Raw genomic sequence first — 17,088 nt, forward strand, 5'->3', positions numbered from 1 at the left:
AGCTGCACTCCTGCTCATTGTCTCTGAATAAATAGGGCTGCACTCCTGATCATTGTCTCTGAATAGATAGAGCCGCACTCCTGATCATCGTCTCTTAATAGAATGGGCCACACTCCTGCTCATTGTCTCTGAATAGTTAGAGCTGCACTCCTGCTCATTGTCTCTTAATGGATAGGGCCACACTCCTGCTCATTGTCTTTTAATAGATAGAGCTGCACTCCTGCTCATTGACTCTGAATAGATAGGATCACACTCCTGCTCATTGTCTCTGAATAGATAGGGCCACATTCCTGCTCATTGTCTCTTTATACATAGAGCTACACTCCTGCTCATTGTCTCTGAATAGATAGAGCTGTACACCTGATCATTGTCTCTTAATAGATAGGGCCGCATTCCTGATCATTGTCTCTTAATAGATAGGGCCGCACTCCTGATCATTGTCTCTTAATAGATAGGGCCGCACTCCTGATCATTGTCTCTGAATAGATAGGGCCGCACTCCTGATCATTGTCTCTGAATAGATAGAGCAGCACTCCTGTTCATTGTCTCTGAACAGATAGGGCCGCACTCCTGATCATTGTCTCTGAATAGATAGAGCTGCACTCCTGATCATTGTCTCTGAATAGACAGGGCTGCACTCCTGATCATTGTCTCTGAATAGACAGGGCTGCACTCCTGATCATTGTCTCTGAATCGATAGTACCGCACTCCTGATCATTGTCTCTGAATAGATAGGGCTGCACTCCTGTTCAATGTCTCTGAATAGATAGGGCCGCACTCCTGCTCATTGTCTCTGAATAGGTAGAGCTGCACTCCTGATCATTGACTCTTAATAGATAGTACCGCACTCCTGATCATTGTCTCTGAATAGAAGTAGCTGCACTCCTGCTCATTGTCTCTTAATAGATAGGGCCACACTCCTGCTCATTGTCTCTTAATAGATAGGGCCACACTCCTGCTCATTGTCTCTGAATAGTTAGAACTGCACTCCTGATCATTGTCTCTGAATAGATACAACTGCACTCCTGCTCATTGTCTCTTAATAGATAGAGCTGCACTCCTGATCATTTTCTCTGAATAGATAGGGCCGCACTCCTGCTCATTGTCTCTTGATAGTGCTGCACTCCTGCTCATTGTCTCTGAATAAATAGGGCGCACTCCTGATCATTGTCTCTGAATAGATAGGGCTACACTCCTGATCATTGTCTCTGAATAGATAGAGCCGCACTCCTGATCATTGTCTCTTAATAGGTAGGGCCACACTCCTGCTCATTGTCTCTTAATAGATAGAGCTGCACTCCTGATCATTGTCTCTTAATAGATAGGGCTGCACTCCTGATCATTGTCTCTTAATAAATAGAGCTGCACTCCTGATCATTGTCTCTTAATATTTCAGGCTGCACTCCTGACCATTGTCTCTGAATAGATAGGGCCGCACTCCTGATCATTGTCTCTGAATAGATAGAGCAGCACTCATGCTCATTGTCTCTGAACAGATAGGGCCGCACTCCTGATCATTGTGTCTGAATAGGTCAGGCCGCACTCCTGATCATTATAAATGCAAGTCCTTTCTTTCTTTAAAATGAGTGCAAACAGGAATGTAGTGTATGCACATTAAGCATCTCTGCATGAAATTCACTTATCTTACCTTGCAAAAAAGGTACAGGTTCTGTTGGAGAAGCATACACAGAGTCCCCAGTGATTAACCCGCAGGACTACAAAAAGGCAGCTTTTTCATTTTGTTCATAGAATGTGGGCATTATTGGCTAGGCCACCATTTATCACCCATCCCTAATTGCCCAGAGGGCAGTTAAGAGTCAACCGCATTGCTGTGGTCTTGAGTCACATGTAGGCTAGGCCAGGTAAGGATGGCAGTTTCCTTCCATAAAGCACATTAATGAACTAGATGGGTGTTTTTCCATTTTAAAATGAAGAACTATAGAAGCTGGAGATCTAAAACAATAACAGAAATTGCTGGAGGATCTCAGCAGGTCTGGAAGCATCTGTGGAGAGAAAGCAGAGTTAACATTTCGAATCCAGTTGGTCTTCACCAGAACTGATGGCAGCCGGGAAAAATGGTATTTATGCTGAAACTGAAGTTGTTGGGGGGTGGAGGAAGTTGAGTGCGTAGGTGAAAATGGAGCCCAGAGAGAGGCAGGGGGAGATAAATTGGAAAGAGTAAGTAAGTTAGGAGATTATGGAAGTAGGCCAGTACAGAAGAAAAACTGAATAAGTGATAATAAGAGTCGAGAACAAAAATATGGGTTAGCTATGCGGAATGCAACACACATAGTGAGATAATGGACCTAGGAGTATGTGGGAATGGGTGACAATGCTAAAAGCAACTCTTGTCACAACCGGACCAGATGTGGGTTGGGTGAAAAACATGGAAGGTTGGAATCAGGCTCTAAGGTTACTGAACTTGATGTTGAATCCTAGAGGCAGCAGGTTCCCCAAGCAGAACTTGAGATGTTGTTCTTTGAGCTTGTGCTGATGCTCACTGGAGCACTGCAGCATGTCTATGACAGAAATATTGGTGTGTTGTATTGAAGTAGAAGTCAACTGGAAGCTTTTGCCGTCAGACTTTTCCAATAATCAGCAGTAGTTTCATGGTCATCATGAGAGGCTTAATTCTAAATTGGTATTGAAATCAAATTCCACCATCTGTCAGAGTCTGATTCAAACTCAGGTCCCCAGAATCAGTTCTGAAGAAGGATCACTGGAGTAGAAACATTATCTCTGCTTTCTCTCCATAGATGCTGCCAGAACTCCAGCAATTTCTGTTTTTGTGTCCCTAGACCATTACCTGCGTCTCTGGATTAATATTCCAGTTACAATACCTCCATACCATTGGCTTCTCACTTCTATTTACACCTCTCAAGGATAACTGCGAATTGTTTGAAAGTGTTGAGACCCCAATGCTTAGGTGAGGTTGAGGGAATTATAAATGCGAGTGTTTCTTTAACCTCCTGGTGTTACTGTTGTGATTGGATGTTAACCCCGACCAGACTGTGGCACTATGGCAAAGTCACACAGATTCTACCTGTAATCTCTTCATTCAGGCTGCTTTTGTGTGTTTTGGTTAATTCTGATTGAATGGTAAATGAAATAACTCCACGAGGCCAGTACCCCCTCACCAAGTCACCTTCTATTTACACATGGGGAGTCTTTAATGCTGATCCACCTCCCTCAGAGCCAGCTCTCAGAGTGAACAGAGTCTCTGACACTTCAGTTTATATCTGTATGTCAGGGCTCCCTGATTGGACCAGATTAACAGCCCCACTTAGGGAACTCATATTCTATAATATCCATTTAGCTAACCTCATTACAATCACCACAATAAACAGAGACCATTTACTGAGCTGGGGTACTGAATGAAGTAACCAGCACTAACTAACCTCTGACAGTTCTGTATGTTTCTATGATCCTCTGACTGAAATTCATGCAACAGGCAAAATAACTTCCTCCACAGACTAAAGTGTTTTATTTGCAGCTGCTCCTAGGTTTTTGGATGCCAGAATGCCAAGCAGCATGGTGGTCCGTGCAGGTACTGCACTGTGTATTAACGTGGGCTTCTCGGTGAGTGACAGGCTTCAGTTGCTTCAGCTGTTCTAGGGTACACTACACTGCTGGTTAATAACTCACTGGCAATAATTGAAAAGGTTGATGTGGATAAAACAGGGCCCTTCTATTTTATCCTATCTTCAGCACAGAAAAAAACAACTCCAGATGAAATAAAGCAATGAATTCTCTTCTATAGCTTATAACTCATTTGTATCTCAGAATAAGATCTTGTATCTAAACATTGCTCAATGGATTCAAGTGAAGCAAGTTCATCTTGATGAAGATCATACCATTCTTATACATGCATAGTGCACACCAAATAAATGATCCAGTCCTACATTTATCTTAAATGTCTAAGTTTGCATCTTTAACTACACATTAACTGCACTTCTTCCAACACATCAGGTTTGTCTGACACTGTAACTACTCATATGCCAGTGTTAGCTCCTTTATCAGTACAGAACAGAATAACAAAACAGTAATGATTCCTGACTGGTGCCATAGTGCCTGTATTCATAAATTTGGATAAAAGGGAATGTTCAAACTTGCTTGGTACTGAGCATCTTGTGGTTTTCACTATCCCATCCTACGCATGTCCAGAACAAAATGGCAAAACTAAAACAGTTAACAAAGCATACAGTATCCTCATCTTTATTAATAGTGGCACAGAATACCAGAGTAGGGAGGTTATGCTAAACCTGTAGAAAAACCCAGTTGGAGTATTGTGTACTGTTCTGGGCACCAGACGTTAGGTAGGATGTGAAGACATTGACGAGAGAGTGCAGAAGATGTTTAAGAGAATACTTCCAGGGGCAGGAAGCTTCAGTCATGAAGATTGGAGAAGCTGAAACAACTTCCTTGGAGAGGGGAAGGCTACAAGGAGGTTTGATTAAAGTTTTCAAAGTTATGAGAAGTACAGACAGGGTTGAAACATCCCCACTCGTAAACTCGTAAATTCCTGAAGAAGGGCTTATGCCCGAAACTTCGATTCTCCTGTTCCTTGGATGCTGCCTGACCTGCTGCGCTTTTCCAGCAACACATTTTCAGCTCTGATCTCCAGCATCTGCAGTCCTCACTTTCTCCACTCGTAAACACCCAAGAACAAGAGGATACAGATTTAAAGTGAGTTGCAAAAGATATAAATAAGATGTGAGAATAAATTCCTTCATACAACACGTGTTTGGATCTGCTTGCAAATTGATGGAGATGGTTTCAACGGAGACATTCAAGAGGACATTAGATGATTATTGAAATAGAAACAATGTGCATAGTTACAGAGGAAGCGGAGGAGAACAGCCCTACATCATGTACTCACTCAGAAAGCTGTTGCAGACATGATGGGCCAAATGGGAGAAAGTGAGGACTGCAGATGCTGGAGATCAGAGTCAAGAGTGTAGTGCTGGAAAATGCAGCAGGTTAGGCAGCATCCGAGGAGCATGAGAATCGACATTTCGGGCATAAAACTGATGAAGGGCTTATGCCCAAAATGTGATTCTCCTGCTCCTCAGATGCTGCCTGACTATGATGGGCCCATTGGATTTCTTCTGCACTGCATCAATTCTGTGATGACATGTTGTGCTATAGTTTAATCCCATACGATAGTGGCCTTTCCTGGTATAATAGCTGTGTAGGCCCACTGGAAGTGTGTTGAAAAGCCTAAGACTCTATATAAATGCGTGGTGTGTGAGGGGTCTGTGATGGCATCAGAGGGTAGGAGGCCAGTGGGTTTGAACTCCAAGTCTCCTAGTTCTTTGTCAACATCTCAAAAGAATGCTCAAAAAACAAGGAATTTTATCTTGTTTAGCCATTTAAAGGCATACAGGTGAATCAAAGGCTTAAACTAAAGTTCAGAAAATTACAGTCTTTAATTCAAGGGTCAAATTATTCCACCTTTTAAGGGTCTTCTTGAGATTCTTAGAGAGCTAACCTTTGATTTTCTAGGGGTAATATTTTGATTTTAAGGTGGTCTTTTTCACTCCAGCTCTTGTATTAGTACCTTTGCCTCTGACTGTGGGCTCTTGCATGTTTCCCTTAGGGAACAAATATAAAGCAATGCTTCACTACTTCATTGGACAGTGTGTGCCTCACTGCCAGATCTTGTACACAAAACACATAAAAATAGATGTTTATTATGATTAATTACTAATAGGCTTAGACATTAAAAGCAAAGTCTGATCTTATAATTGTTGTTATACAGTCATGATTGCTTCACATTAATTTGTTACTATTACAGGGCTCACCACCACCAAATGTGATCTGGCTAAAAGATGGAACCCCTACCAAAGGCAGGGAGAACATTACAAAAGGACCGAATATGTCGCAGTTCCTGATCTCCAGTGCGCAGAGATCTGATTCAGGGATATACAAGATTATGCTGAAAAATGACTATGGTGAAAAGTATCATGATATCAGAATTCGTGTTGCAGGTACAGTAAGCATTGTCATGCTTGGGGGCGGGGGTTCTGCAATTATTAATATCTCAGTTCGACAATGCTCAGTTTGGGATTTGCTGGGGCCACTGAACTCCTGACTTCTTTAGAGCACTGATCCAAATGTCAATAAATGAGCTGAATTCAGGAGGGACAGTGAGAATGACTGTCCTTGCCATAAAGGCAGCTTTTAAATGAGTGTGATATCAAGGAGCTTTTGCAAAACTGACGTCAAAGGGGAATGGAAGAAAACTTTTTACTGTTGGGTGTCATATGGCTTGTACAAAGGAAAAAGATTGTAATCATTACAGCCCCATTACTGCAGAAATTCTTCAGGATAGTGTCTAAACCCAATCATTTTCAGCAATTTTATTAGCCTTCTCTCCACCAATGTATCAGATACAGAGACTTGTTGCTGGTGGTTGCACAATGTTCAGCACCATTTAAAACTCCCCAGAAACTGAAGCCATCTTGTCAATATAAAGCAAGATCTGAGCAATATACAGACTGATAACATAGGAACGTAGGAATTAGGAAGGCAGTGCAGTCCTTCAGGCCTGCTCCACCATTTAGAGTTACAGTGCTGTTTGGAAGAGTGATGTAAACAGCTTTGACAAAGGGTCAGTTAGATTCGAAATGTCAGCTCTTTTCTCTCCTTACAGATGCTGCCAGACCTGCTGAGATTTTCCAGCATTTTCTCTTTTGGTAACATGATCATGGCTGATCGTATGTTGGTCTCACCTCTACTTTCCTGCCTGCTCCCCGTAGACCTTTATCCTGCTTTTCATCAGAAACATATCTTTCCTGAATCTGTTTATTGATTCTGCCTCCACTACACTCTGGGGCCATGTGTTCCACAGGTTCACAACCTTCTGAGAGAAGTAGTTGCTTCCTCCTCTTACACTATTTCGATGACCTCTTGTTTGAGACTGTCCCACAAGGGGGAGCATCTGTTCAGCATCCACCTTTAGCATGTTATATACCTCAATCAGATCCCCTGTCATTCTCCTGACCCTCAGCCCTGAGTGCAAGCCCAAACTATTCAACCACTTCTCGTTTGCCAATCTTTCAACCCTGAAATCAACATGGTGATGGATGCAGTCCTCCTGCAGTCCTATCCCAGCCAGATCCTTGGCAGGGATAGGCATGTCCCAACCCCATATCACAATCCCATCACTCTTCCAAACAGCACTGTAACTCTAACAACACCTGACAATTTGTTTTCAAGAGCAATTAGAGATGGGTAACAAACTGGCTTTTTCAGCAAAATCCATATACCATTTGAAATAAAAACAAACAATGATTTTACCTCCCTCTGAGTGCTACACACTCCAATATATATCCTATACCTTTTCTGGATAAATTTGATAGCTGAAATTTTGTGGCTAGTCTGTTAACTAAGTTAATACACTTTGAGGGATATTGTTTAGGCACTGGATCAGGGCATCAAAAAATACCTCTGCACTTCATTGAATAATGCTACTGAAGCAAGTACATAACCTTCACTTCACATTTCACCTAAAAGATTAAACGTTTGACACTTCTGACCCTGCGACACTCACTTAGTACTGTACTATTGTGATGGTGTTGATTATTTGACCCCGGAATGGAACCTTCTGACTCAGACATTCTGCCACTGAGTCAAGCTGTAACCAAGAGGTGAAACAAATGTTTATTGGGAATAAATTGCAACCTCAACTATAATGTCCCTGTGATGTAAAACTCTTGCCCCGTGGCTATGCTGTGTTACCATTGGCTCGCTGGATGGTTTTACTCATTTTATAGATTATGGCCAATATTGTTTAGCTCCCTAACAAGTAGCTGGAGGCCCTTAAGTAAGTGCTCTCTGCTTATTTGTTTCAGATTTTCCACGGCCTCCCACGAACTTAAACCTGTTTGAGGAAGTTCCAAACACAGTGACCCTCTCTTGGGACCATACTCCAGATAACATAGAGGACGGCCGTGTACAGTATGTGATAATGAAGCGTGATGCCAGCACTGCAACTTGGTACACTGTCACAGACCGGGTCTTTGGCAATAAGTACACCGTGACAGGACTGCTTCCTGGTAGGAAGTATTTCTTTAGGGTTATTGCTCGGAACGACATTGGAGACAGTGACCCGTTGGGTTTGAAGGAGCCATGGTACATTGCAAGGGACAAAGGTAGGCCATTGACGCTGCTGTGTACCTCAAATGTACAGAAACCAAAATAGGTCTTCTAAATAAACCAATAACTTTACTATGGTATTGTTCACAGTAACTTGAAGAAGTTTGTATTACAAGGGAGAATGTGAATAGGGAAAGAATGCATTTAGCTCCTGCAAAAATTGGAATGTAGTTCAAGAAATACCAATATAGTGAGCTAAGTTGTTTGCAATGAAACTGTACTTATCCTAGATTGAACGAAAATTGTGCCCCTAAGTACTAGCCTCGGAAATAAATCAGTTCATAAATGACAAGCTTTTGACACAGAATCAAGCATTTAACTATCCATATGTTTACTTTTGAGCTCCTATACTTTTCCTTTTTCGTATATAGTCATAACTATCTCTCAGGAGAAAGTGGGGACTGCAAATGCATAACTATCTCTCACTCCATATATAATCACAAATATATATGAAAGTATCTGCCAGATAAGATTTTAGCAATTGTTATTACTTAAAGCAGGCATTTTCTCTAGAAGCCAAAAAAGCATAAACAATATGAAACAAATTCTAGGTTTAGCAAATCTGTCACAAAACTAAAACAACTGTTTTATAACCAACTGTTAAATTTTAAGACATGTTCTAACCATTATTATCATGTCTAGCTATGCATTTTAAATTTCCTTTAAGGTTACAAGTCTGAAACAATATTTTAAACAAGAATTTAAATTTGGAACAAATCCTTAAGAGAAATTTACAGGAGCCACTTCCTTTTATTGTCCGAAGAGTGGATTTCCTTGCTCTTATATTAGTTTATTTTCTTAGCTTGTTTCAGTACACTCTCAGAAACATGCCAGACAGAAATACATTATTATTTATGATTAATGTGAAAAGTAAGCAGCAGCAAAATTTCAAATTGCAATATTTCACTGACCTTACAAGCAATATCAAAAAAAGACACTATATTGCAAAAAGACACAAAGCAGATGTCTCAATTTACCATAAGCAGCGTCCTTTGTTGTATTTTAAATGAACTCTTAAATACACAATTTAACAGTCTCCTTTGCCTTGGGGCTTTGAGGCTGAATTCACAGAGGAAAGTAGTTAGTCCTAGAGGAATGGGAAACTGGTTTCTATTCATGTTATAATTCCTCAAACAAAAGACGTCCATCACTTATTGCTTGTATGAAATGATAATCTGGACAAGTTTTCCATTGTGAAAAGAAACAGAGCTGAGTCCAATGTCAGACTACAACTTCAAAGGACTTGGATTTAATTCTGATTGAGTAATTTATACACCAGACACAAATTTGTCTGCTAAATTTTTCTTTTACAAAGGTGCTGTCAGAGAACAATTGACCACACAGAGCTTCTGAGCAACATCTTCCATCTACATGGTTTTAGGCAAATACTGTAGATATTTTCCAATCAACCTGTTCAGAGATTTTATTACCCACCTTTGGAGCAGGTGGGACTTGAACCCAGGTTTCCTGGCTCAGTGGTAGCCTATCCATCACTGCACCACAAATAAGCAAATATTGTATACTTTTCTATAAATATACTTCAAAAATTGTAAATCCATTACACACAACATACACGACAGATATGCTACAGCAATTGTTTAATCCTAATTGTGAAGAATTCACAACATAGAACAATTAGTCTGCCTGGCTATATTCCTTGTTGTGAGAAGTCCCTGGGTTAGGGTCTCCAGTTTGTTATGATCCCTTTCAAGGACTGCCTCCCTTCCTTATTCAATACTTCCCTCTGGTCATGACCAGGTTAACTTAAAACGAAAATACCCCTTCCCTCATGGATACTTTTCCCAATTCTGAAGTATTTATATTTTGAAAAGAGCCAATTTAACCTGGCTTTCCTGAGTTACAGAATAATGCAAAGAAAAATAAATTACAACACATACACCCAGATTAGAAATGTGAAGTCAGTAAACAAAAAAATAAAAAAAGGTATTCAAATCAGACTTTGGTTTGTCCATCTGGTGCAGATGGTGAAATGTTGAAGCCATCAATTTGGGTGATTTTAGTGGTATAGATTCCAGTAGTTGAGCAGCTGGTTTGAAGATTGTGGGTTCTGCATATTCCCTGAGAGCTGTTGTCTAGTTTGCTGTTGAACCATGGCTTCTAGCTAGTAATTTGCTACCAGCTATCAGAAGGTCTGTGTGTGAGAGACAAAGACCCTGAGAGATAGAGAGAGAGAGAGAGAGAGAGAGAAAGAGAGAGAGAGAGAGAGAGACTTTCCATTCTTTTCGTTTTTACCTGTAAATGCAGGGATGTCTAATAGATGTTCATCAGCTGTAACCTTCACAGCACTCTTTGGCCCAGCAGCTTGAGAACTCCAGAGTAGTGCACACACACACAGTGGAGTAGCAGTTGGTTTTTAACCCATTCTGTATATATTCTTTGTGGGGGGTGGGGGGGTGGGGGGGTGGAGGCGGCGTGGAGAGACAGTCTTTCCACCTAAACTGTTTTCTTTTGTCATACATCATGACCATAGTCTGCGGTTGTAACTCACAGGAGATTCTTTAGGCGTTCACATTGTATCTCTTCCCTTGACAGTGTTACTCTGGAAATCCATGCCACCCTTGGGTGTGAAATTCCAAGGTCTGTCTTGAGACTGGATGTAATCCATGCAGTGACTTTTCTGATAGTGACTGATTTGCATTCTTAGTCATGATCTGGCTTGTTGATGTCTTTTCTTCTAAAAACAAAATAAAGGGCTGTATCTTGCCAGAAATTGGCTGAGTGGCATTTTTAGCAGGTTTCATGGACAGTTTCTAACTATGAGCCATAGTGAGTTGCCTTGGACTATTATAACAAATTCACCTCATTAACCCATGTGGCATCCTGCTGGTCCTATTCTCTCATTGGCACAGTTGCTGACAGGACCTCCTGGGATTTCTGGCACTGGCATGATCTTTAAAGCTCAGCTGTGTTCCAAGTCAAATGATGGCAGGCTAGAGCTGCCCTGAATAGATCATTTTGCCCCAGACATGAATTGGCACCCCGCTTTATTAACAGTGACCTGGAGGTCCTACTGGTGATCCAGGGCAGTGGGGGGCTCACACATCTACAGAGTATACCCTGAGAGGCTGGTGAACGATGGAGCAATACGGAATAATAGAGGAGCAGAATATTATTTAAATAGATAAGAACTGCAAAGAGTTAAAGTACAGAGGTATTTGGGAGTTCTAGTGAATAAATCACATCGGTATATGAATAGGAAGGGTTTAGAGCGATATGGTCCAAGTCGTGGCAAGTGGGACTAGATTGGGTTGGAATGTCTGGTCAGCATGGATGAGTTGGGCCAAAGGGTCTGTTTTCATGTTGTACATCTCTATGACTTTATTTAGCATACAATTTCGCAGGTAATAGGAAAGGCAAATGGAATATTAGCCTTTATGCAAAGGGAAAGATGTATAAAAATAGTGAAGTCTTACTTACCTTGAATAAGATGAACAGTTTTGGACTCCTTATCTGAGCAAAGGTATACTGGCATGTAATACAAAAAGCTAGTGTTGACCTGATGGGCCAAATGACCCCCTTTGCCATAGCCATTCTATGATTTTAAGAGAGTTGTAGGTGATAAAAGTGGTAACTTTGTTCAGCACAGTGTGAGCAATTATGGCTTGCAGTCCCATGTCTGCTTTCCTACCGATGAAATCCATGATACTTTATCAGTGCATCCACATCAATGGAACAACACTTCCAAAAATAATTAATTTCAAGACTCCAGTGGAATCCTGGGGGGAGTGGTACAGTCCTTCAGATAAGGTTTCAAAATGGTGCACATTTTTCTATCCCCACAATTCAGTCATTTGAGACATGATTCAGAGAAGAACAGGATGTAATACAGTGCTATTTAAGTGCAAATTATTTTTGTTCCAACTTCTTTCCCTCCTTCCTCTAGAACGTTTCAGCCTCCAACTTAAGGAATATCAGGAGAAGGACTGGTCCCACGCCCCTGCGTTTATCACACCACTGAAGGACCACACAGTTCACCGAGGCAATGATTGTACCATGAGTTGTGCCATTATTGGCAATCCGAGGCCACACATCAGTTGGTATAAAGGCAAAATCCTCATCTCTGAGAAACTTAAATATTGGTACACATCCTCAAATGGTGTCTGTACACTTACCATTCCCAGTGCAGAAATGAAAGATGCTGATGAATATACCATAATGGCTGAAAACTCCCTGGGGAAGGCTAAGTGCTCTTGTAAGCTGACTGTTAATGGTAAGTAATTTTATTCATTCATGTGATATAGGCATGGCTAGCTGAACCAACATTTATTGTCCATCCCTAGTTGCCATAGAGAAGGTAGTGATGAACCACCTTCTTGGACTGCTGGACATTTGATACGGGTGGACCCACAATACCATGAGGGAGGGAACTCCAGGAGTTTTATCCTGTGATACTGGAGGAACATGGATATATTTCCCTGTCAGGATATTCAGTGGCCTGGAGGGGAACATGCAACAGGTGATGTTCCCATGGATTAAAGGTGGACTTCATGACCGGTTCCTCTTACAAATTATGGGTTATATAGACCAGCACTGAGTATCCTGACAATTCAGTACAATGTCGAATTCTAAGTTCAGTCCATGATCTGGGCCTACTGAGTGCGCTCAGCAGTAGAATTACAATTGGCTGCGATTCTCCAGGGAAACATCACCCAGAGTTCTCCATTCATGGCCACTCCTTCGAACTCCTTACTGGAAAGAGTCAGTGAGCCCATTTTGGGGCAAATACAGGTTCAGTGGATCAGATGTGATGCCTCCCATAGATTAATGGCTTGTTGGTGTTTAATATTTAAACTTACATTTAAAAGAAGTTTTAGTGAGCTGAATTCATCCAGAGTACTATATCAGTGAATGAGCTTGCACCTCCAAGATGAAGTGGGTTGGAAGAGGGGAAGCTATAGAGAAACAAAAATTGTCTTCGGGAAAACATCTTTAATTTAGAAAGGAAACCCTTTCATAATTTTACAAGACCATACCAGATCTCCTTTTGGTATTCTCCTTTCTGGAGAAGTGAGCCCCACTAGGTGTAATATATTATGACAGGTGTAATCTTTTAACTCTTATATAATTCTAGTATTACATGTGACTGAGTTATCGATTTCTGTTTTTAGACTCAGGATGACAGAAAGCACAGGCTGGGTTTCTGTACTGAACAAAAATATCTATTTATTATAAATACAACAAGCCTGTAACTACAGAGAAACACTCTTTACCCGAGTAAATATTGTTTCCACTTTCTCCACTGTTTGAATACTCTTTTACAACATTTTTAGATTAGATTCCCTACAGTGTGGAAACAGGCCCTTCAGCCCAACAAGTCTACACCGACCCTCCGCTGAGTAACCCACCTAGACTCATTTCCCTCTGACTAATGCACCTAATGCTATGGGCAATTTAGCATGGCCAATTCACCTGGCCTGCACATCTTTGGACTGTGGGAGGAAATCGGTGCACCCGGAGGAAACCCATGCAGACACAGAGAGAATGTGCAATCTCCACACAGACAGTCACTCGAAGCTGGAATTGAACCTGGGACCCTGGTACTGTGAGGCATCAGTGCTAACCACTGAGCCGCAGTGCCACCCAAAAAATAGTCTATGGAAAGGGAATCATTGAAAACTATCCATTAATATGAGAGTCAAAGAATTGTACAGCATGGAAATACCTCCTTTGGTCCAACTCATCCATTAGGCCAACCAGACATCCTAAATTAATCTCATCCCATTTGCCAGCATTTGGCCCATTTCCCTTTAAACCATTCCTATTCATGTAGCCATCTAATGCCTTTTAAATGTTGTAATTGCACCATCCTCCACAATTTCCTCTGGCAGCTCATTCCATACACGCACTCTACTTTGGGAAAAGACTTTGTCTATTTATCCTATTCATGCCCCTCATAATTTTATAAACCTCTATAAGGTCATCCCTCAGCCTCTGACGCCCCAGGGACAACAGCTCCAGCCTATTCAGCCTCTCCTTATAGCCAAAATCTTCCAACCCAGGCAACATTATTGTAAATCTTTTCTGGACCCTTTCAAGTTTCACAACATTCTTCCTATAGCAGGTACCAGAACTGAACACAGTATTCCAAAAATGGCCTAACCAATATCCTGTACAGCACAATATGACCTCCTAACTCCTATACTCAATGCACTGACCAATAAAGTCAGGTGTACCAAATGCCTTCTTTACTACCCTGTCTAACTGCAACTTCATTTCCATACAAAATATAAATTAGGAGCAGGAGAAGGCCATTTGGCCCCTCAAATCGATTCCTTTATCCAATAAAGTCATGGCTTTGCTGATTGTAGCCTCGACTCTGCATTCCAGCCTCAGCTGTAACCTTTGATTCCCTTGTGAGTTAAGAAATTATCTACCTCTACCTAAAAAAGTATTCAATGACTGACTGAACTGCTCTTTAGGGAGAAGAGTTCCAAAGATTCATGACTCTCCATAAATTCCCCTTAACTCGGTCTTAAATCAGAGACCCCTCATTATTAAACAGTGTCCCTTAATTCTAGTCTCTCCCACAAGGGGAAACATCCTTTCAGCATTAGCCCTGTCAAGTCCTCTCAGGGATTGTGTATATCCCAATAAGACAGATAAAGTGGCTAAACAGGACCTTGTTGAAAATTAGGAGAAATTGAGGACTGCAGATGCTGGAGATAGGGGTCAAAAAGTGTGGCACTGGAAAAGCACAGCCAGTCAGGCAGCATCTGAGGAGCAGAAGAGTCAACATTTCGAGCATAAGGAATGTCATTACTGATGAAGAGCTAAGGCTCGAAACACCGACTCTCCTGCCCTTGTTGAAAATTGACTCGTGAAAATAAATCCCACTCATTATTTCACAACTAACCAGGAAAGTAGGAACAGAGAATGTGAAGGGAAATTTAGATAAAATAACAGGGAAAACCAAACTTTGTAGAGTAATAAATCTTTGGAATGTTCTAGTATACAAATAAACCAATGAAAGAAACATTGGAACTGTTCAAATTACAATTAGCAGCAAAGAATGATTGTGTTCCAATGGTCTCTTACATCCATGACCTTTTTTAAACAAGAGACAAAGAGAGTGAATGAACTGGCAGAAATAATGAACAAAAGTAAAAGTAAAATCGCCATAGTCCCAGAGGACCATAGTGCTCCTTTCTCGTTAGAGAGAGACGACTGTTATTTTAACCTGAGGGCACCATATATCAGGCAATAGGAAGGGTTGAGAAGGAGAGACCTTCATGGGGGAAAAGAGAAGAAATCAGAGGCAGTGAGAGAGAAATGAATCAGAGACAGAGGTAGAGAGCGAATGAACGAAGAATTAAATTTTGACTTTGCTATTTTACAGAAAAAGGAGTTACCATCATACAGAATACTATTGGAGAAAGTCCACGTAGAAGTAAGCACATCATGTGAATTCAGGCTGGACCTCAACGCATAGTGGCATAGATCGAAGCTAGCCATTGGCTGCCATTGTGAAAACTGAGTTTCTTAAGAGAGAAGCAATTATTTTTGGCATAATAAATTGGGTGAATGAACATCATTTCCAAACTGTCTGTCATTTGTCTTTTAATGTCAGCGAATCACTTGCAGAGTCCAGAGTCAAGACTTTGCTCATTACTGGCATGTCAATATTTAATCTCTGTAACTTGCTGAAGCCAAGGCCTGAGGCAGTAATGATTGAAAAACTGCATGATATTTATGTGGATAACTTTAGTTATATGCACTAGTTTGACCTATGATGATGTCTAGTTCTAAAGTTAATATACACACATTAATAGCTTGTTGTAGCTTCATAAAGGTAAAATTGAAATGATTGCAGGAGAAAATAGTCATTCCCAAAATTATCTATCAAATGCCAAAAGACTTCATCTGGCAAATAAAACCACCTGGAATATTGTGCCTCTTCACCATTATTGATGGGAGTTGGCTTTCTTTCCATAGCCTGCTTAACGTACTGGAAAGTATAACACAATTTTTACCAGTGCACTTTAAAACTTCATAAATTAAAATTAAAAATTAAAATATAACAATGATTTTCATTTTTAAGCAATAGTTTTATGAAATAATTGTGAAATGTGATAAAATACAATTAACATTAAAATTCCATACAATAGCTAGTCAGATTTTTTTGATGATAAGCCACTGACTCCAGCTATGGTGACGAGAAATATATTTGCAGGATTTTTAAAATCTGCTTATAATTAACAATAGAAGCACACTGTTAAAATCTGACTGTGATAAAATCCATCAACTTTGGAAATTAGGTCGAGAATATGATTAATTACTTGCTGCATCTATGGAAAACTAATCTTTTACTTGCCATCATGAAATCGCCTTCAACCGAGTTCTCAATTGATATTAATTATATTCCTGGCTGACTGTTTGTTTCCTGAAGCATCTGACTCAATTGGCATCAGCTAAGTAATCTTGTTCAATAAAACTGAGCTGTAATCGACTATAGTGTTCCTGGTGGAGTGCTTTGGAAAACAGTTTGAAGGAAATGTACAGTATGCTTTTATTAGTGGTTTTCTGCAGGAAGCCATAGGCACTGCGCTGAAGTAACCAATCTAGTTTGTCTGAGTTGCAGACAGATAGAACAATCATTTTACTTTTGCTTTCCTGCCACATCTTTCACTAATATGTTTGTGTTTGGGTTAGACAATAAATGAAAAGGTTAAGTTTAACAACTATGGATGAGGAGCTGGTGTATGGGAGAAGGATTTCAATTTTTGGATCATTGGAATCTCTTTTGGGGTAGAAGTGACATGTACAAGAAGGACGGATTGCACCTAAATTGGAAGGGGACTAATATACTGGCAGGGAAATTTGCTACAGCTGCTTAGGAGGAGGATTTAAACTAGTAAGGTCGGGGGGAGGGGGGTGGGATCCAGGGAGATAGTGAGGAAAGAAATCAAT

The 17,088-nt window shown here is 40.7% G+C and overlaps 1 protein-coding gene and 1 long non-coding RNA gene across 4 annotated transcripts in view; one reads left to right on the forward strand and one right to left on the reverse strand.

Annotated features, from left to right (window-relative positions):
• LOC122557920 (immunoglobulin superfamily member 22-like) overlaps positions 1-16,628 on the forward strand; it is an 81,603-nt gene extending 64,975 nt beyond the window's left edge. For all 3 annotated transcript variants that reach the window (XM_043706139.1, XM_043706138.1, XM_043706140.1), the window contains 5 exons: positions 3,494-3,579; positions 5,798-5,990; positions 7,857-8,156; positions 12,065-12,391; positions 15,518-16,628. In XM_043706139.1, coding sequence (XP_043562074.1) covers positions 3,494-3,579; positions 5,798-5,990; positions 7,857-8,156; positions 12,065-12,391; positions 15,518-15,585 — 974 coding nt within the window. In that variant the 3' untranslated portion in view covers positions 15,586-16,628. The remainder of the gene's footprint in view (positions 1-3,493; positions 3,580-5,797; positions 5,991-7,856; positions 8,157-12,064; positions 12,392-15,517) is intronic.
• Positions 1-17,088, reverse strand: part of LOC122557921 — a 117,227-nt gene that overhangs the window by 81,633 nt on the left and 18,506 nt on the right. The window lies entirely within an intron of this gene.

This window comes from Chiloscyllium plagiosum, chromosome 16 (genome assembly GCF_004010195.1).
Source record: "Chiloscyllium plagiosum isolate BGI_BamShark_2017 chromosome 16, ASM401019v2, whole genome shotgun sequence".
In the NCBI taxonomy this organism is placed as follows: domain Eukaryota; kingdom Metazoa; phylum Chordata; class Chondrichthyes; order Orectolobiformes; family Hemiscylliidae; genus Chiloscyllium; species Chiloscyllium plagiosum.